General features: G+C 49.2%; 1 protein-coding gene and 2 long non-coding RNA genes across 6 annotated transcripts in view; 2 read left to right on the plus strand and 1 right to left on the minus strand.

Annotated features, from left to right (window-relative positions):
* Positions 1-1,592: 1,592 nt before the first annotated feature.
* Positions 1,593-8,618, plus strand: LOC121830968 (uncharacterized). Of its 3 annotated transcripts, none has more exons than XR_013052913.1 (4): positions 1,593-1,916; positions 4,177-4,705; positions 5,088-6,066; positions 6,521-8,618. It is a non-coding gene; the product is annotated as an uncharacterized LOC121830968 (long non-coding RNA). The 3 variants fall into 3 exon arrangements; XR_013052914.1 differs by having other exon boundaries at positions 1,595-4,252; positions 4,606-4,705; XR_013052912.1 differs by having other exon boundaries at positions 1,595-4,705.
* A 2,041-nt stretch (positions 8,619-10,659) lies between these two features.
* LOC143274316 (uncharacterized) lies at positions 10,660-13,619 on the minus strand. 2 transcript variants are annotated; one of them, XR_013052910.1, is made up of 2 exons: positions 13,482-13,619; positions 10,660-11,154 (listed from the first exon to the last, which is right to left on the minus strand). It is a non-coding gene; the product is annotated as an uncharacterized LOC143274316 (long non-coding RNA). The 2 variants fall into 2 exon arrangements; XR_013052911.1 differs by having other exon boundaries at positions 13,402-13,535.
* A 1,172-nt stretch (positions 13,620-14,791) lies between these two features.
* Slco2a1 (solute carrier organic anion transporter family member 2A1) overlaps positions 14,792-21,360 on the plus strand; it is an 81,845-nt gene continuing 75,276 nt past the window's right edge. The window contains exon 1 of the mRNA XM_006978664.4: positions 14,792-14,924. Coding sequence (XP_006978726.3) covers positions 14,829-14,924 — 96 coding nt within the window. The 5' untranslated portion in view covers positions 14,792-14,828. The remainder of the gene's footprint in view (positions 14,925-21,360) is intronic.

A 21,360-nucleotide genomic window follows, 5' to 3' on the forward strand; every position in this document is an offset into this window, starting at 1 on the left:
GTACTCATGACACTAGTTCAGTCCCAGCATTATCACGGGCACAGCAGCCCCCTTGTCTGCAGAGGTTACCTCCAAGACCTCTTATTGACCCCTGAGATGGCAAGCAGCACTTAGCTCTGCTGGTGCACTGTACATATACATGCACAGCCATGGCAAAATTTAATTCCTAAATCAGGCACAGGCAACTAACAACAATGACAATAAAATGGAACAACTATAACAATAGGTTGCGATAAAAGTCATGTGAGCATTCCAGGTCTGGAGATCCCTGGTTGATTAGTTACTCTTCTTATTTCTATGATAAAATAGCGACAAAAGCAACTTAAAGTCACGCAGACGCTGTTTTTATCTCTCTCCCTTTTCGTGAGGTTTTAGGATGGTCCATCTTCACAACAAGATGGAGTAAAGGGACCATACAAGCATTATGCCAAAGCCAAGATGCTGTCAGCTTTTTGACAACACATCAGAAGGGAACCATTGGGCCAGGATGATCTGATCAAAAAGCAACTTAAGGGAGAAAGGATTTTTGTTATGTTTTGGTTTTAGTTTTGCTCATATTTCAAGTTTGCAGTATATCTTGAGAGGGAAGTTCCAGCGGCAGGAGCTTGAGGCATCTGGTCACGTGGCATCCACAGCCAGGACACAGAGCAGTGGATGCTGTTGCTCAGCTTGCCTTTCCTGGTATGCAGTCCAGGACCCCAGCCCGGAGACTGGTACCTTCCTGTGTGTGCTTCTTCTCATTTCATTTAAACCAATCAATATAATTCCTCACAGGCACACCCAGAGGCCACTGTAATCTAGAGGGTTCCTCCGGGCTGTGCCTGGAGCTTTGCCTCCTAGGCAATTCTAGGTCCTGATGAGTCAGCAATCAATATTAACCAACATAGGCAGCTGTCAGGAAGTCACTTAGCAGGGGGTGGCAGCTGAGCTCATGGGATATGGAATGAGAAAGAATATGAGATTTATTAGACACGTTTTTTAATAATTTAATTTAATTTTGTGCTCATTGGTAGTTTTTCATCTCTGTGAGGCATGTCTTGTGTAAGAGTGTCAGAAGTCCTGGAAATAGAGTTACAGACAGGTGTGAGTTGCCATGTGGGTGCTGGGAATTGAACCCGGGGCCTCTGGAACAGGAGACAGTGCTCTCAACCACTGAGCCATCTCTCCAACCCCTAGACATGTTTTATGTATAGTTAATATGACATTGTGTTGTGTGTTGTAAAGTTGATGAGAAATAGAAATGAACCATTAGGACACTGAAAAGAGTTATAAATAGAAATTATGATATCGTCTGCATACCGCCTGTGAGATGGCCCTGTGTCTCCAGCAGGGTACCTGCACTTCTCTTTGTCTGTCGTGAGCTGCGAGGATAGGCTGGTGTCTCCTGTGCCAACAAGAATCATGTTATGCGCATAGCTGGTGCTCAGCAAATATTTGTGAAAGGAACAAATAAACACGTCACCCAGGAATGTTCTAGAAGAGAAGTAATGTCACGGTGAGGCCAGTGGCTTGGACTTTGGAATGGGCCAGACTGCAGCTTGTGCTCCAATCCTGTCTTCCACTGTCCTAGTGAGGCAGGTCCCACAGTTAGCTTCTTCTAGCCTCAGTGTTCTCTGTTGTGTGAGATTTTGTTTGTGTTCTGACAAATAAAGCTTGCCCAGAGATCAGAGGGCGGAGCTAGTCACTACCCAGCCATAGAGGCCAGGCAGTGGTGACTCACACCTTTAATCCCAGCGTTTGGGAGGAGGAAGCAGGAAGATCAGGAGTTCAAGGCCACCCTGGGTTATATGAGATTGAACCAGTCTAAAAGAGAAACAGCTGGGCAGTGGTGGCTCACACCTTTAATCCCAGTACTAGGAAGGTGGAGACAGGATCTGTCACCCCCCCCCCCCCACTCCATCTGAGATTTCATAGAGGTAAGAAATCTCTAGTGGCTGTTGCTCTGCTTCTCTGATCTTCCAACTTTCATCCTAACATCTGACTCTGGGCTTTTATTGATAAGAGTTCTATTCTCCCCTTCATAAATGATACAAGCCCGTGGCTTCTCACCAGCTAGTTTGAAGGCAGGAAACAGCAGAGTAGCTATGGAGGCAAGATTAGGAAACGTGACCCATGCTCACTGGGCGCTAACAGGAGCTCCAGGCTATTTAACGCATGTTCTAAGAGGGTGGGTTCTTCTAGGAGGGCAGAGGAGAAAAGTGAATTTTGACAGTCACAGTAGCTGGAACATTAGCTTGGAAGCTACCCATGTGACTTCCCATTGTGTACAGAAGTGACAGAGAGGAGCTGTGACTCCTCCACAACCACAAAGGGGAGATTAAGGCAAGACAGGACCCAGAATGTCATCTTGGACCCCACCTGCATGTGGGATTCCTTGTGATGGATTTCCATTCCCAAACTGAGTGCACAGAAAACTAACGCATGCTTAGGTGGGTTCCCCCCGCCCCCTACCTCTCCTCCCCCCCATTCTTTTTAACAAAACTTATTAAGTTTGCTTCATTATAAAGCAATACTTTTAAAATTCAAAAGATATAGAAAAATGAAATTATGTACATGTCCTCTAAGTGCAATGATAATCTGTATTCCTATTTCACTGCATGTTCTTCTAGTCTTACATTGTATGTAAATAGCATGTGTGTGGTAGGAGTACATATGCATTTATGTGTGCATGTGGAGGCCAGAGGTCAATGTTGGGTGTTTTATTCAATCCCTCTCAACCTTAGATAGGTTCTCTCAATGAAACTGGGGCTCACCAATTTAGCTAGGCTGCCTGGCCAGTGTGTCCCAGGGATCTGCCTGTCTCTTCCTCCCTAGTGCTGGGACTACACACACACCGCTGTATCCACCTCTACCAGCATTTTAAAACCATAAATAACATCTGTTATATACAGAATATATAAATTAGTTTAAAATTTTAAATCATATTTATTTATTTATTTATTTATTTATTTATTGTGTGCGTGCGTGCGTGTGCGTGTGTGTGTGTGTGTGTGTGTGTGTGTGTGTGTGTGTGCGTGCGTGTGTGTAGTTGGGAGGACAGCTTGGGGGAGTTGGTTCTCTCCTTCCACCATGTAATTCCCAGGGATTGAATTTAGGTCCTCAGGCTTGGTGGCAAACACCTTTACACACTGAGCCATCTTGCCCATCCAAATTAGCCTAACTCTTTATTTGACATCATGATATAGATGTTTTCCTTATTATAACTTAGCCCATGGAAGCAGTGTCTGCACACTTTGGAAGCCCTTTTCCCCTGGGGGCTGGGAAGTCTTGCCTTTGACCTTGAGCCACTCAGCCATGAGGACTTGAGCCCAGCAGGGTCTAGTGGATCCACCACATATGAGACCAAGAGGGGATGATGTCTGCCTTCAGAAGACCTGAGAGCCAGGTCATAGTGACCTCTTCACAGGACCAGCCAGCCCTTGAACTCTAGCCTCCATTTCACTTCTTTGAAATGGGATCAATAGCTTGCCTCATAGGATAGCTACCAGGCAAGTGAGCTGCCAGCTCAGTCCGAGTCTTGGTTTATTGGATTCACCAGAACTTTCAGAAGCCAGCAACAGGAAATCCAGCCCCACAAAACTTAAACCATAAAGAGAATTTATTAGCTCACAGAATGGCAAAGTCCAGACCCAATGACCCAAGAGGGACACAGGACCTGAAGGACATGGCTACAGGCCTCAGCGGTTGTTGTCCTGCCTGCCTACAGTTCTGGTCATCCCTTCCCAGGGAACATTCTTTCCAGTACTTCCCAGACCTTCACACTGAGGACAGTACCCCTAATGCTGGTAACCCCAAGAGAAAACACATTGACCTGATTGTTCTGCAGAGGCCCAAGTGGCTAGGCCTGGCCCACACCTTCCTGTCTCAATGGGCATCCACTCACCTCCTAGGCTGTGAGTGGTTAAGGGTGGTATTCCCAAGAAGACTCAGGGGGTGCTTTCATAAGAGAGAGGTAGACTTGGGGGGGGGAGGGTAAATAGCAGCTCTGTACTTATACATCACACTTATACTCATACAATACCATTTCCACTGTGGCTAGAGGTCCTCAGAGTAGGAAACCCAGCAGCCCCTCTGGGCTTGATATTCATGATCTACTGTGATGTGGCCAGAATTTTCCCTGGTCATTCTCTCCTCCTGTGAGCCATGCACTAATGCTTTTCTTTCAACTACCTATAGAAAGAACCACACCTTCAGGCACTCAACCCTGGTGACCATGAACTGGGAGGAGGCTGGCCTTCAGTGACCTCAGCAAGTGACTCATCTCACCTTCACGGACATGGTCCAAGGTGTATTCCAGTCTCAGGCCCAATTGAAGTGTCCCATGGAAGGAGCAGAGTGGGTGGGAGAGCCAGTGGCAGGGGGAGGGCAGGATCTGGGACGAGGGGAGGTTGAACGTGACAGCTCTGAGATGGGGCTGGAGACCCCTATCCAGTCTCAACACCCAGGGCCCTGTCTACGCAGCAGGGAAGGGACAGAGACCTGCAGTACGATGTCTCCCATCAGCCCTGGGACCTGAGAGGCCAGGAGGGGCAGGTGCCCATTGGATCCATCCTGCTGTGTGTTCTTCAAGGGCATCCTGCTTTCTGCTCTTGTGTTTGCACGTAGTCCCTGTCCTGAAGGATTACAAGCCACCCGGCAGAAGTCAGTCCAAGCAGGGCAGTGAGGATGTGTCAGTAGCAAGGCAAGGCTCCGCTCCCCTCCAGAGGTGAGAAAGTCGGGGCTCCGTGCTATGGAGACAGTGGTAAGGGTGCTAAGGGAGGGGGAATGTGGGGCAAGGAGCCTGAGGCCCTTCCAGGAATTGAGGACACCACAGATATGCACGGCCTAGGCAGGACACCTGCTGCAAGAGGTCAGGTGTCGATCTAGGTGTTTGTGGGAAATCCCGGAAGTGGACAAGGGTGCTCAGGCCTCCTCATGAGGACTTCCCGGGGTTGGCTCTGCTATGGATGGAGTACAAAGACACAGGACAGGAGGGGAAGGCAGGAGTGCTGAGAGAGCTGTGAGGAAACCTGTTGTTAGAGAGTGCTCTCCCTCCTCTCTCTCTCTCTGTGTATGCATCTGTCTGTACGTCTGTGTATATACTGCAGGCAAGACAAGCCATAGGCTCCCTGAAAGAGGAATGGAATTTGAGGCTGCTGTGGAGACCCCCAGGCTCTCCACATGCACTTGGAGAGAGATGATGCCAGCTGTGGAGAGGACCTGGGCTTGGAACCATAGCCACCACAGGTCTGGAAGGAGACTATACCAGCTGTGGAAAGGATCTGGGCCCCAGACAAGGCAGAACCTCCAAACAAAACAAGTTGGGTGCATCCAGGGAGAGGCCAAGAGGAAATCACTGCTGAACACATAAGAAAGTCACATCTCCAGGGATGGTGACCTGTGAGTCGAGCCACATGAGGACATACAGGACGGAGCTAAGAAGGTAACCCCACTTTGGATCACAAAGTCCTGCACCTAAGGTGTGCAGGGGAGTAATCCAGCCAGGTAAGGTCCTGGGGGGCAGAGTCCTTCTTCAGGGCTGGATCAAGACAGCCACACCCATGGCATCCTTGGTCAGCTTCCAGATGGATCTGTGTGACTTTCTGAGCTCCAGAGCTTTGTGTGTAATGTTAGGGGCACGGGCGACCTGAGGATCCCTTGGGAGATCTTCCCCGGCAGGTTTAGCCACGTCATCCCCGCCCCCACCTAGAATTCTGGCTTTGCACTATGGAGGCTGGAGAGATGTCACCACCAAGAAGAAGTGACCTACACAATAGAAATGCAACAGGAAAGATGACGTTAAATATTAGAGAAAAAGATCTCTAGGTGAGTTCACACCCACTGAACTTAGTAATTCACTGCTGGCCCTCAGCCTAAGACAAAGGGCTTTTTGAGAGAAAAAAAAAATCACTATTTAAAAGGCACGTTAATGACATTTGCACCATTCCACCCCGGCAGATGGTTAAGTAACTCCTCTTTGCCCCCACAGCCATTTCTGAGACGGAGAAGAAAAGCCCCTTCCATGTGTAATGATGCATGTAGAAGAACAACTGATACACTTCGGACTGTTGTTGGTGCTGCTTTGAGGTAACAAACATGCTTATTGGGAAAGAATTAGGGCAAGTAGAAAATTCAACACATTTCAATAGGGATACGGAATGAAGGGAATTCAATAAAAATATAACTTTCCCAGTAGAGTTAAAGCACAGTAAATCGTAGAAACAAGCACCGGGTCAGAGAGACCAACTGTGGTTCTCTCTCCACTCCCCAACCCTGAGACAGCAAGACCCGTGGGCCGCCAGGTCTCTCTGTGCAGTACTGAGAGCATTCAGAAGCTTGCTGAATGTGTGCCTGCAGAGGTGATCCCCTCTACTCACAGGGGTGACAAAGAGCCCACGGGCTGGGGGTCTGACCTGAACCTGAATGGGTACAGTGTAGAGAGGGCAGGCTGGACCCCCGTCCCCAAGGAAGAGGCCGCTGAGGGAGCAGACATGGGAGATGTGTGGGAGAGGCCTGTGGGAGTTTCTTCTTTCCTTGCCAGATGACCCGCACTGGGTAAGACCAGGAGCTAGCACGGCAGAGCCAGATCCACAAGAAGTCATCATGAAAGACAACTGAAACGATCGTGGGCGTGGGCCAGGCCCTGCCACATCCCAGAGAAAATGGAGAGCGGCAGGAAGCATACGGAACTCTCTGGTGCTGTAATACGGCCCGCATTTGTCACACTGTGTTTCCTTGGCGGGGCCTGGGGGCGGTGATGGTGGTGGTGGTGGTCTGTGTCTGAGTGTTGAGAGGTAAAGGCAGGCTGGGGAGAGACAGTGGCAGCTAGGAGGCCTAGAGGAAACCCATGCTGAAGGGCCCAAAGTGCAGAGCAGTGAAGAGCAAACAGTGGTCTTGTAGCTGGGCTAACAGGGCCCACCAGTGGCCACAGCTTAGCTTGGATCTTTGCTTAGGGAGAACTTACCAGATTGGTTGTGGTAGCGGCAGCAGGGATTGCAGTTTTCAGAAGGGAAGGCTTTCTAAAGGACAGAGATGGATGAGGCATCCCACCATGGGCTCCAAATGTGATTTGTGTATAGCTGTGGCTCATAGACTGTACACAAGACACACACCCCCTCCACCTGGGGTGCCTAGACTCTATACCTGGCTGTGGTGTTTCTGCTATTTTCCAGCTCTCTGACTGACAAAGTTATTGCTTCTCTCTGTGCCCCAGTTTTTCTTCTTTTTAAAGAAAAGTATATTGTTCATCATGTGTATGCATGTGTGTCTGTGTTAGAGTATGTACACATGAGTGCAGTTGCCCATGCAGGCCAGAAGAGGGTGCCAGATTCCCTGGAGTTGAAGTCACAGGTAGTTGTGAGTCATCCAACATGGGTGCTGGGAACTGAACTCTAGTCCTCTGCAAAAGCTGTACTCACTCTAAATCACTGAACCATCTCTCTACTCCCCTAGCCTCAGGTTCTTCAAATGTAAATCAGAAGTAATAATAACATCATCTTTCATTGGGTTGTTTAGAGGATTAAACGAATTGCCATTGTTTTGAGCACTGACTGTTGGAAATGCATTAAATAAAAGTATAAAATAGTGTGGGATATCTCCTCATGAGTTGTTGTTGGTGAGGGAAGCCAAGGGCCCTCAAAACAATACAGGCTATCGCCGATTTTCTTGCTTTTACACTAGAGCTAGGTGATAAGATCATATCACTAAACATACCATATACTTGAGTTGCAGGACATAGAGAAATCAAATCCAGCTGGTCCTCATAGTGCTAAAAGGTACTGAGTACTGTGCAAGCAGTTGGGAGAGGAAAGCCATTAATAGTCTCACCTAGCTGTGAACCCTGAGAGTTACACCACCAACCAGTAGTGGCATGACTATTGTGGGGGTAACCAACTGTTGTGGAATATTAGTTAAAGATGTGTTTCATTCTTTTATGCTGTGGAGTGTTTGTTTAATAATGCAAACGTGTTACATTTTTTTATGTCACATTTGTTTAACTTTGCTAAGCTGTGTTACTTTGCCAGCTTAAAACACCTGATTGGTCTGATAAAGAGCTGAATGACCAATAGCAAGGCAGTATAGGGGATAGGTGGGGCTACCAGGCAGAAAGAATAAATAGAAGGGAAGAAGAAGAGGAGGAGCGAAGAAGAGAGGAGGATGCTAGGGGCTAGCCACCCAGCCAAACAGCCAGACATGGAATAAGAAGGAAAGAAAAGATATACAGAAATAGAAAAAGGCAAAAGCCCAGAGGCAAAAGGTAAACAGGATAATTTAAGTTAATTGGCTAGAAATAAGCCAAGCTAAGGCTGGGCATTCATAAGAAAGAATAAGTTTCCATGTATTTATTTGGGAGCAGGGTGGTAGGCCCCCAAAAGAGCAAAGAGTAAAAACAACCAACTACAACTAACCACTTTCTTATTGGCTTTTGGGCCTGCTCCACAGGAGGAATTCAAAGCAGGTACTATAAACCTGGTCAGAAGCCCATGACCAGGGAGGTCATAGGCCCTGGGGAGGAACCTGCTACTGTTGTTTTGCTAGATGGACATGGTGTCAAAGTGCCTTCTAAGGATTTGTTTCTACCATCAATTGTAGCAGGAATCTTAAAGAGTCTTATTAATAAAATCAAACCTGAGGCCAGTTATTGGGGTGAACTCTGGAAGATCAGAGACAGAACGAGCCACAGCTACCTCACCTCACCGGATCCTCAGCTGATCCTGTTTCCTCAGACTGGAGGCCTCTAAATCCTCATCCAGAATGGGTCTCAGCTGAACTTCTGCTCCAAAGCCTGAATGCTTAACCAGCCAAATGCTCACGCCTTATATACCTTTCTGCTTTCTACCACCCCTCCCTGGGATTAAAGGCTTGCTTTCTGGGATTAAAGGCGTGAGTCACCATGCCTGGCCGTTTCCAATGTGGCCTTGTACTCACAGAGATCCCAGAAGGATTTCTGCCTCTGGAATGCTAGGATTAAAGATGTGAGTGCCACCATTTTCTAGCCTTTGTATCTAGTGGCTGTTCTGTCTCTGACCCCAAATAAGTTTATTAGGGTGTACAATATTTTGGGGAACACAATACCGCCACAATCAGTGCTATTCTCAACTTTGTCAGAGAAGCTTCTGTTTGCAGTGGGTGATGGGCAATACACAGACTCAAGTGGTCAAAGCGTTGAGAGTAAGAGGTGGTTGGATGCCAAGTACTGGGGCTAGAGCGATGGCTCAGTGGTTAAAAGCACTGGCTGTTCTTCAGAGGACCTGAGTTCAATTCCCAGCACCCACATGGTGGCTTAAAACAGTCTGTAACTCTAATAACAGGGGGTCCAGCCCCATCTTCTGGCCTCTGGATGCACTAGAAATGTATGTGCATAGACATGTATTCGAGTAAAAAATACCCAGACACATAACTAATAATAGAATGCTAAGTACTAACCAGGACATCTACATCACCCTCTCCAAGGCTCCAAGATCATTATGGAAGAGGAGAGGAAAAGGTGTGAGAGCCCAAGGGTGGGAAGGAACGCCATGAAATGCTGTCTTTTGGATATGCCATGGCTTCTGCATCATGAACTCACAGCAGCGGTGGCTACCTGCACAAGATTGGGCCCATCAACATTCCATCATGGACAAGAGCGGGGCTCATAGGGCCCCACCCCTCCCTGAGGAGCCATAGGCAATTAATGGTTGCTGGGGCAGAGAGAGTCATATTCCTTAGTGGTCTAGCCACTGGTAAGTTGTTCTCGCTCAAGTAAATAACTCCCCACCCAGGTTCATGCAGGCAACCCTAATTAAATTCGGTGGGTCACAGAAAAACCCAAAGCTGATAGAAGCACCAGAAAAAAAGGTTTAAAAGTAGGAGGGGGCTTGATGGGAGCAAGAAGGGGTTTAGTGCAAGCTGGGGAGGGAATAAGAAGATAATAGGAGTGAGGAGATATGACCAAAGTGTGTGCGTGTGCGTGTGTGTGTGTTTATATATACAGAAAACTGTGAAAGAATAAATAAGAAATGGTTAAGATAGTAAAACATATACCACAAAACATAAAACAGTCATTAGGGTGCCCTGGTAGGAGAGCAAGTTGCCCATGGGTGACAGAGAGCTTGAGTCCTTGGCTTAGGAGAGTTTCTCCAACTAGGGAGAGACATCAGAGAACCCCTGAACCCTGTCTTTGTTGGCGTATGCCACCAGGGAGCCAGTCAGCCAGAGTTAATTCATGATCACACTCAGGTACAAGTACCTAAGAAAAGGTCATCAGCTGCTGCAGGTGTGAGCTGTGTAGCCCATGGATTGACAGACCTACCATCAAGGCCATAGCCAGTCACCAATGGGAATAGCCAATGTCTCCGGGGACTGACGTAAGAGCAATGGCCAGGGACTTTAGGAATTAGGAAGATTTGCTAGAATCTTTGGGTGTCACTTCAAATTAATTACATTTTGTGTGTGTGTGTGTGTGTGTGTGTGTGTGTGTTTCCAGACACCCTTCTCTTGCCTTTAGTGTCTATCCTGGTTATTGAGTCTGCATAGCCACCTCCCAGCCGCCCATCTTAAAAAATAATTCCTTATTTTAATTTAAAATTAAAATAACATTTATATCATTTATTGCCCTTCCCTTTACTCCCTCCAGCTCCTCCCACATCATCCTCTGCTCCCTCTCAAATTCATGGCATCTTTTTCTTTAATTGTTGCTACACACACACACACACACACACACACACACACACACACACACACACCTAAATAAATCCAACCTGCTCAGTCCATGTGGTGTTACTGGTGTGTATATGATTTCAGGACTGACCAAATGGTATTGGATCACTAAGTACGAGGCTCATCCTTGGGGAAGACTGTTTCTCCCTCTCTCAGCATTCCTTAGTTTCTACAGTTCTTTGTCTATTGTGAGATTTCCTCCAGCTGTATTAGCAGGTCTACTCGTGTCCTTGTTCAGGTCTTGTTTAGGCAGCCATGTTGTTGGGCGTCCAGGGTGAAGCTTCCCTTTCATTTCTGGGAGACAGTCTCACAGCAGATTTCCCGGTCCTCCGACTCTTAGAATCAGTCACTCCACCCATGTTCCCCCAGCCTTAAGTACAAGAGCTGTGTTGCATGGGTGTCAAGTGGGACTGAATCTTCCACGATCACTTGTTCTCTGCATTTTGACCCGTTGTGGTTTTCGGTTATGGTGTCCACCTGTTGCAAAGAGAAGTTTCTTTAATGAGAGATGGGAGCTACGGTTATCTGTGGGCATGAGGATAAATACTTAGAATCCAGCTGCCCGTCTTTACCTGCATGTAGGTCAGACTGGGTCAACTCAACATGAATCCATAGGACACCACTGGCTTCCCCCATGGCTGCTGGTCCTTCCGGGTCCCCTCTACCAGGGATGAGCATGGCAAATGTTGTGTGCACATGCTCACCTCTGCCGTGTCCACCACTGGCACAGGAGTGCTGGCCCCTTACAGTATTTCTTGAGTTTTCCTCCCCACTCTCTGTGCCGTCCAAGGCTGCACTCCTGCCCCCTTTCCATACTCTGTCTGCCTCTTTTCCTCTCTCATCTGGCCGCCATAGAGGCCTATGGAAAATACCCATCAGCCGGGAGCCCTGACACTCAGCAGTCTTCAGTAGTTATCTCTGTGCTCTGGGGATGAGGCCTCCGTTCTCAGCATGCCCTTCAGTTTCCCGGTCTCTTCCTCAGGGTCACGTATTTCCCACTGTTCCTGGTTGTATACCCCAGCCAGAATGACACCAGGGAGCAGATGGAGACTCCTCCCCCCTCTCTCTCTCTCCTAATCCTCCTTTTTCTTAGGGCTTCACTTGACAGAGACAGTCGCCCCTTCAGACGGGCCCTTCTGCTGTCCTGGGTGAATTGGGGCCCCTCTCCGGCACATTCACAGCTGCTGCGCACAGCCGCCCTGTAACACACTTCCCTCCACTCTGTCCACAGAGATGGAGACTACTTCCTGAAATCAGGGATGGGACAGAAGTCCAGCAGCGGAAGCTGGTGGTGCTGGTTTAAGGACATGGGTGCGGAGACCCTGAATGTTGGTGATAGGACATCCTTTCTCCTCTTTTCCCCAACAGAGCCGCAGTTTTACCCCAGGGACAGCATGTGTGAAGCGTTCCTTTGTAGGTGGTTACTTTGTGGGCAAAGTCTCTCTCTCTCTCTCTCTCTCTCTCTCTCTCTCTCTCTCTCTTTCTCTCAGTGTGTGTGTGTGTGTGTGTGTGTGTGTGTGTGTGTGTGGTGAAGTTTCCTTCTCTGCTATGAGCCTGGCCCCTTCCTGTGCCCCATCTTCCCCCTTTTTCCTGAAATAAAGAGAGAAGGCTGGAGGAGGAACAGCCATCTTGTGACCATGAGCTAGCCCTAGTCATGGGAGCCACATACTAAGGAACCCTGAAGGAGTCAGGTCATGACCCTCTGACTACCAACCAGCAAACCTCATCCAACAGACGGTCAGGGCCAAAGGGAATTCCATTTCCCCAAATCCTGGCGGGTAAACAAAGGCCAGCTATCCGTTCCCCTTATCAGCCTGCTGTTTTGGCTCTGCTCCCTCCTTCTGCTCACCCCACCCCACTCTGTCTCTTTCTCTTGTCTTCCTCTCTCTGTTTGCCGCTCTCCCTTCTCTCTGGGTTTTTTCTCGCTCTCTGCTCTACTCCTGCAGGTGCCTCTGGCCATTCTCTCTTCCACATCTACAATAAAACCCTTCCTCCTAACCACACCACGGAGTGGTCCTGCCATCAGCCCATACACACACAGATAATTCTCATTGAAGTCACCGAGGCTGGCTCTCCACCTCTTTAGTCAGACTCTACTGATAGCATTTCTGAATAAACATTTCCTTTGGCCGTGACACACTGGCCCTGATACCAAGCCGAGGGCAAAGTTAAAGGAAGGAGCAGGGCAACAAACACAGGAGAGATGGATTCTCTCGGGGAGTCTGCTAGAAGAACATGGGAAGGCCACATGTTGAGGAAGAAATTCTAACCACCGAGAGGCCCTGCGTGATGTGAGATCGCAGGACTAGATAACTTGATAAGTGCTTGGGGCTAGAGAGATGGTTGTCTTTGCAAGCAGGAGGACCTCAGTTCAGTCCCATGCAGTCAAAGAAAACAAGTCTTGGTGGCATGACTTATAATCTCAGGGCTGGGGAGGCAGAGACAGCTTTCTGCCCAGCTGACGGTGAACTCCAGGCCACTGAGTCCCCAGTCTGAAAACAAGATGGATGACATCTGAGAAAAAACACCTGGGGCTGTCCTCTGACCTCTATACCACCTCAGGATGGGCTTTGGCATCGGGCAAAGCTGAGTTCAGGGTCTCTGGTTGTATCACTTCCTAGCTCTGTGGCCTTTGGTCTCTTTCTATTCCACCCCGCTAGCATCCCGGCCTGTAAAATCCAGATCATTGAAGCGCCGGGTACATGAGCATCAGGCACAACCCACCGTGGCTGTGGCTATCTGTGCCCAGGGTGCATTGAGTGTCACCTCCAACTCCGGACAGCCTTCTGCGTGTGCCACCTTACCAGGAACAGAATGGTGATCGAGTTTGCTGTGGATCTGGAAAGCCGGTCTGTATGTATCTCTCTCTGCAGCTGAACCAAACAATCAGACGTTGTCCACGGTCCGGAAGCCTCTGCATGTTGCTGTGTCCAGAGTCCTTGGCCTGTAGGTACATAGGAAGAAGTCCCCAGACCACCAGGCCAAACAGGAATTGGAAAGGCATCCGGCCTTGGGTAGAAATAAGGCAGTGTGCTCCATCCTTCACCCAGCCTGTGTACTTAAGGGCATCTTTTCCTGAGCTGGGATGGGCTGGAAGCGGTGACTCTGCGGAGGACAATGGACTCGGGGGCTGCAAAGATGCCTCCTCCGCCGAACTGCCTCAAGTGCTTTTGTTGGATCCTTTTTGGCTTCTCCCGGAAAAGGTTCACCTTTCTAAGATTCCAGTCCAGGAGGGGGAAAAAACCATGCTCACTCTAGCCTGCAGAGGAGGTCAGTGAGGGGGCAATCCCGTCAGACCAGCGCTTCCCTTTGTCCCAACCCCCAGCACTCCAGGCCAGACCCGCTGACACTCGACAGCGCCTGCGGTTTACCTTGGCTCCGTTCCAGTGAGTTCGAGCCCAGCCCTGGGGCGGCCCCCACCTCTCCACCTTGTTACGCCTTCCCACCCTCCTCTGCAGCGCAAAGAGCAGTTTAAATATAAATCAGTCCTCAGCACAAACAGAGCTTGGGCGGCGAGTCTCAGAGCCATCACCGGAACCGAGGGCCCAGGTTTGCGGAGCGAGTGCAGACACGCAGAGCCCGGCTCTGGACAATCCCAAGAGCCGCGGAGACTCCTCGCTCCCTGCCACCATTTGGAAACCCCGCGCCCTTCCAACTCCCCACCCCTTCCTTAGTTCCGTGCCCACCCTCTACCCCACCAAGTGCCCAGGTTTCTCCATTGTCCTGCACCCTCTTGTCTCCTTCATCCGCGGTGGCTCCTTCTTCGGGGATCTGCCATCTCCCCGCGTGCCACCTCCCGGCCTGCGGGACCTCTTAGGCAGCTGGGGCTCACAGGGTCGAGTCCTAGAGCCTCTGGGCTTCCGCAGCCGCGACGCCAGGGCCCAAGACACCTGTCTGGGGAGGCGGCAGCGCCTGGGCGGGGGCTTGCAGCACCTCTGACACCCGAGGAAAAGAGGGAGGAGGGAGAGCGTTTCATCATCGCCGCCACTTATAAAAACTTCTGAGCGCTCACTCTCTCGCTCAGTCTCCGCGCCGCGCTCCCCATCGTCGGGCTACCACCGCCGCAGCCTGAAGCGCCTGAGTCCCGCAGAACCTGTCCCCGGCCTGTCGCCACTGCCTGGGCCCGGCCAGGGGACGTCGCCTCCGTCACGATGGGGCTCCTGCCCAAACCCGGAGGGCGCCAGGGTAGCGGCACCTCCTCGGTCCCAGCCAGACGCTGCTCCCGCTCTGTCTTCAGCAACATTAAGGTGAGTAGAGTTGGGGGAACACAACCTAGGGCGTCGATGAGTCCAGTCCGGGAGCTGAGTGCACCGGGCTCCCTTCTCTGTGCCGGGTGCCACATCCTTGGGGCCTGGCCGGGAGACTGCAGGGCGATTGGGTGTTCTCTCTCTCTCTCTCTCTCTCTCTCTCTCTCTCTCTCTCTCTCTCTCTCTCTCTCTCTCTCTCTCTCTCTCTCAAGCTCACAGGCTCTCCTGGGGATAATAACTAGAAGAATAGACGTACTTTCACACAGAGGGAGCTGTCCTCCCGGGAAATCTTTTGGGTCTCCAGCTGTGGGCACGTTCTTCCTTAGAGAGTGGATCCAGAGGGCTCTGTGGGCAACAGGCTGTAGGCAGCCTGAGATGCTACAGGTCAGAGCTCATACTGTTGTACCAGGTGGATGACAGAAACCTGTTCTCCCTGGCTGGGCTTTCAGATTCGCAGTTGTCCTGGACCCGATTGCGACCTGCCTGCAAAGCTCCCAGCAGTTTTGAGACATCCCCAAACTCTTCTGGTCTGGAAATGGCCTCAAGAAAACAGCAGGCACTTGAGGTTTATTAAGAAAGGTCACAGGAGGTGCCTGTGGCCTGAGAGTTATGGGGAATTAGGGAAGAAAAAGTGGGGTGTTAGAAACTGTTAGGATGCCAATGCCTTCTTTGATAAGGGCCAAAATGAGGTCCACTTTCTTACAGGTCTGGAAGGACCTAGAATGGTTGACTCCTCACTCACAGTATTTGGGGGAGAGGTTCCTGAAGGAGGCACCTCCTGGGAGGGCTAAATGATCCTACCTCCAGGCCCGTTGGGGCCAGGCAAGAGTACGGTGCTGAGAGATTGATTATTTCCCACAATTCTACCTTAGATACAACTAGTACTACAAGTATGGGGTGCCCAGACCTCACATGGAAAGACTGGGGCACTGTGGGCAGGCTATGTGTGTCTAACAAAAAGAGACTCGGAGGTGAGAGTGGATACCACCCACACGCTTTACCTCAGGCTGTTACTGGTAGAGCCGGGGTTCCTTGTGGGGACCCCTGCGTTGGTTCTTACCCCCACCACAGTTTAAAAAGGTTGCATCGATTTCCACCTTGGACTATTCATAACATGGAAAATGGGAGCTAATGAAAACAGTCCCCATATCTCCTCCCTTTTAACCAGACCTGAATGGGAATAACATGTGTTACGTCGGTTCTATCGGTTCAGAGGGACTTGGGGAGTTGTGAACATTTTTTGATATTTTTAACCGAGGAATCAGAAGGAAAGGGCGTGTGCAAGGGTTGAATGGTCTCAAAGGAATAGGACTGTGGCGGGATTGGGGAGGGAGGACTCTCCGAGTTTCCCCAGGAATGGTAGGAGAGGTGGCTGTCCCAGGGTTCCTGACAGTGAGGGGGACAAGAACGAGCTGTAGCGATCAAGAACAACCATGTAGAGTTACCCCCTCATCCCTAAAACACGTGGATGGCAGCTATTTCTTTGAAAACATATAAAAAGAAGATAAAAACCACACTCACATGCCCGAGATTCAAGCTAGAGACCTGGACCCAGGCCAGTTGGCCTCTGAAGGGAGGTAAGTGCTCTTATCTATCAGTCAGGGAGTTTTTCTTGATTCTGTTCAAACATCTCCTTGCTTGGTGGATAATAGGCATCAGCTGACAGGCAGTTGGAGAGACCCCACCTTGGCTCCCCTATAATCCGAAGCCCAGTGATTCCAGGAGACCCCAGGCCCACCTGGAGTGGAGAATCCCTCTTATCTGAGCTTTTCCTTCTTGACAGATCTACGCCTGGGGCTTTGCTATTTGAAGGGAGCGTTCTTCCTTTTAATGACAGGTTGGGTGGCTGCCCTATACCTTCCCAGCAGGGAAAGGGGACACAGTGACATGGGGGGAGGTGACACGGGACATCCAGTGACTATCGAGTGATGTTCCACATGGTTCGGGGGAGGGGAAAGCCTGAGGACAGGATCCATGGCCAACCCAGCCACTCACCTCCTGGGTCATGCAAGAAACATGGCTCACCTTTCTTGGGCCTCTGGGGTCCTTTCTTGAAAAAGTGGGTGTCATGAACAGTTCCTACCCATGCAACTCTGTAAGAATTACCTGGGATAAGAGCAGAAAAGGGTCTCTCCAGGGTGAGCACCTAGTGACATGAGTTGAGTCCATAAACAATACTGTGCCTTCCAGAGCCAGTTAGGAGCTCTTGATCCGGTGCTAGTTCAGTATACAAGAAGCCCTGGGTTCCGTCCTCAGTACCGCATCGTGGACCTGTACAGGTTCAAGCCAGATGGGGTCCCACGCTGAGAAGCGGGAATGGGCCCCACCTCTAACCAAGATGCTATTTACAATTGATATGTATCAGCAAGGGGAAAATCAGGGTTCTCCAATGGAGTGTCACTGGGTATATCAACCACACTTCAGGGCAGACCCCATGTCCAGTAGCTGGCCAAGGTAAAATGGACTCCATGATTTGTTTGGTTTTTTTGTGGGCTGTTTGGACTTCTTTTTTTTTTTTTTTTGGTTTATTGGTTTTTGTTTGTTTTGATTTTCATTTTTGAGTGTGTGTGTGTGTGTGTGTGTGTGTGTGTGTGTGTGTGTGCTTTTTAGACAGAGAGAGAAAGAACATAAAGTTGGGTGGGTAGGGAGGGTCTGGGAGGAGTTGGCGGAGGGGAAACATAATCAAAATATATTGTACAAAAATTGTTAAATAAAAAAACAAATCTTTAAACCTGTTTAAAGGTTCAATAAGAATACAAACACATAATAAGAATAAGAAAAAAAAACTGGGCATGGTGGCCCTGTAATCCCAGCATTCAGGAGATAAAGACAGGAAGGCTAGAAGCTCAAGTCCTCATTAGTTACATAGTGAGGCAACCTGGGCTACATGGGCCCTGTGACAAAAAAAAAAAAAAAAAAAAAAGGAGCGATCCATTGTCCCACTCATCCCATGATGCACAGTTATCAGTTAACAACTACAGTTGATAACATTCATCATAATATCATAATAATATCAACAAATAATAGCTAATGGTAATTGAGTTCTATGAAGGCACAGACTTGGAGAATTTTGTGTCCACATTCCACCTGCTTTACAGTTCTATCAGATGGATAGTATTACCAATCTCATTGATGAGGAAATCAAGGCTTCACAGAACCAGGAAGGGTGACAGGGAAAGAGACGTGGGAGAAGCAGCTGTAGAATGGAAAACTGTTCTACCCAACCCGCCACCGGCACCCTGCCTTCCACCCTGGGTCTGTAAGCCGCAACAATACAGCCATCAGTTAACAGTACTTTCTCCAGACCTGGGAGACATCCGGGAGGAGGGATGGTGGGTACTCAGACAGACATCCTCAATGCTGTCTCTTTACAAAGATGCTCAGTAAAAGAGCCTTGCAACAGTTAGGGGAATTTTTGTGGTGTGTGTGTGTGTATGTGTGTGTGTGCGTGCATGTATACACACGTGGCCAGATGTGCACAGATATGTGGTGGTCAGAGGATAACCTACAGTATCATCCTCAGGAACACCTATCTCCCCTGAGAAAGAGTCTTAACTGGCCTGAAGCTCACTGATTAGGTTTGGCTGGCTGGGATCCCCAGGGCTCCTCCCATCTCTATTTAGTATTAGGATCAAAAGCACCACAGTGTTGGGCAATGACATTCCTACATAGGTGCTAAGGGTGGGACTGGGTTCCTTCTGCTCACAATCCAAATACCTTATAGGTAGGGTTATCACCTTACCCCTTCCAGAAATGTTTTATGATGCTGCTGGCTGAATCCAGAGCCATGTACAAGAAAGCATTCTCCCATTGAGCTACCTCCCAAGCCCTGCGGGGTGAATTTTCATATCTCCTCCTGCAGGAGACATCTGCTGAGATGTGATTTGCAAGATTCTTAGGAAGCCCAGAACCTGCTCAAGCGATTGCTGCCAACTAGCTTCGTATAGCCCCAGGACTTCAAATTAAAAAGAGGGTCCCTCAGAGAGCCTGGAGTAGGATGGCGGTCGATGTCTTTTGGAGCCAAGTTGACGTTATCTTATAGGGGGAATGGTCTGCTGGTGATGGTTGCCAAACTTGAGGAAAACCACACCCATTGGGGGTGGAGGGGCACCCCTGTAGAAGAACAGAGGGGAGAGAGGGAAAAAGGGCCAACCTTATGGCTCGGTTTGAGTGGACTGGGGGCACTGATGGGGGGAAGTACCTTGTTCTTGCCCGAGTCTGTAACTTCTGAGGCCTTGGACCCCCAGACCCTGGGGAGGCATCTTGAGCATTGCTTCTTGGTCTCCAGAATCTAGGACAGCATGCCAGCAATCTAGTCCACCCCCAGGAAAATATTCCCAATGGACTCCCTGCACCCACTCCCCTCCAGGGGGCGCCTTTCTCTAGCTTTCAGAGAAGTGTTCTATTCTCAGGAGGCCATCTTGTCAAATTTAGGAGGCAAGGGTAGGGAGAAGGAAGCATGGGAATTGATGACTTTCTAAGTAATAGGACACTAGGATCCTGTCTGGGATGATGCTCAAAGCCTTCCATCGCTTTTCTCTTCCCAACACAGAACGTTTCTGCAGGCAAAGAGTCCCTTTCGTCTTTCCTGACTGTGACGTGACTGTTTCCTTCCCATGCTAGGAGGGAGAGCCAGTCTGGGCTATTGGGACGAGGGGCAGGCTTCTCCTCACCTTCTCCTGTCTCACTGTGTCATCAGCTGTGATGTTTGTCAGGGAAGGTCAGAGGCCTCTGACCTCACCCTCTCCTGTTCTCCCTCTTCCCATTCTTGCTTGGCTTTCTACCATGCCATGGTTTTAACCACATCCTGGCAGACAGCCTTTCTATCCATAGAGGCACTGGCTGCACATGCCTGTTACGTGCCCAATCCCAAGGGCAGAGATGCAGGGGCACACTGAGAGGACCAGGCCAGGGAGACTCAGGGGCAAGGGTGGTTCCTGGGCTCCTCAGAGAGCCCCTGGGAGTTGTTCTCTGTTATTCTTAGACTATCCAGAGGTCTAGCCTTGTTTTCTCAAGGAATACTGTGAAGGAATAGGTGTGTGTTTGCCCTTGTTTGTGCCCACAGGCCCTACACAGGTAGCTAGCTGTTGCTAGGGGACTGGGGCTCTTTCATAGTGGCCCCAGGAGAAAGTCACCTGTGTTGCTAGTACCAGCCACAACCTGATTTGTTTAGTCTTTTAGAAAATTGTTTTTGGTTTGAAATGCTGACAGGTTCCCAGCAAAGCTGGTCTTAGAGGTCCTGCGTATCTTCGCCCACTTTCTGTCAGGGTTCCATGTTACATAACAATGGTCATTCCAAAGGATATCAAAAGCAGGAAATTGACATTGCTATCGCGTGCACATACGGCACAGTCCCGTACTGTTTTATCACATGCAGATTTGTGCGGACACCACCCACCTGAGGATCCGGCAGGGTTTCACCACCCACCACAGAGAGAACTCCCTGCACCAGCTTGCAGATAGTCTCGTCCTCTTGCTACTGACTCCTGACCCCTAGCACTGACCCAGTCTCCATCTCTATGGTTGCATTATTTCAAGGCTGCTTTATGAATGGGATCATGCAACAGGTGACCTTTTGAAAATCAGCTATTTTCATCCAGGATAATGCACTTGAGTTCCATCCCATCTAAACTGTTACTTGTCTCAAGAGCTGGTTCCTTTCTACTGCTGAAGTATGCCAAGGTCTGGATGTACTATACATCGTTTACACATGTTCACTGACTGAAGGGCTTTTGGCTTATGTCCCATTTGGGACTAGTTCAGATAACTCTGCAAGCATGATTGTGTACAGGCTTTTGTGTGGACATAGCTCGTAATTTCTCTAGGGTGAATGCCACGGCATGTTGCTGGGTGGTGTGGTTGTTGCACAATGATACTTTTAAAAAGCCACTTCCCAACTATTTCCTGGAGTGGCCATCTCACTTTCCACTTGTTCTGGCTACTTGGCGGCATTTGATATTGTCACTCCTTTTTGTAAAAACTCTGATAGATGTGCAGTTGCATCCCACTGTCTCCGAGTTGGTGCTTTCTTCACGGCTTGCAGCATGAAGACTGAACCTCTTTTCATGTGTTTGCTGGCCTTACGTGTTGTCGCTTCCCTTTAGGGCTGTGTGGTTTTTAGAGTTCTTTGTGTAGGCCAGCTACAAGCCCTTCGCTGGGTATTTGGTTTGCAAATTTTGCCTTTGAATCTATAGGTTTGCTGCCTGTTTTTTTTAATCATTTTAAATTATTTTATAGAGAAAATCCTTAATTTTGATGAATTCCAATTATCAGGCTCTCTGTGGGTTTATGTGTATACACCTGCTCAGTTGTAAGCATGGAGTGGTCAAAGGACCTTGGGTGTCGGTCCTCAACTTTCACATTGTTTGAGATAGGGTTTCATGTTCATTGCTGTATTTAACCCCAGCCTTTGTCTGTTTTTGTTAGTCTCATGTAG

This window comes from Peromyscus maniculatus, chromosome 7, assembly GCF_049852395.1.
Source record: "Peromyscus maniculatus bairdii isolate BWxNUB_F1_BW_parent chromosome 7, HU_Pman_BW_mat_3.1, whole genome shotgun sequence".
Lineage (NCBI taxonomy): Eukaryota > Metazoa > Chordata > Mammalia > Rodentia > Cricetidae > Peromyscus > Peromyscus maniculatus.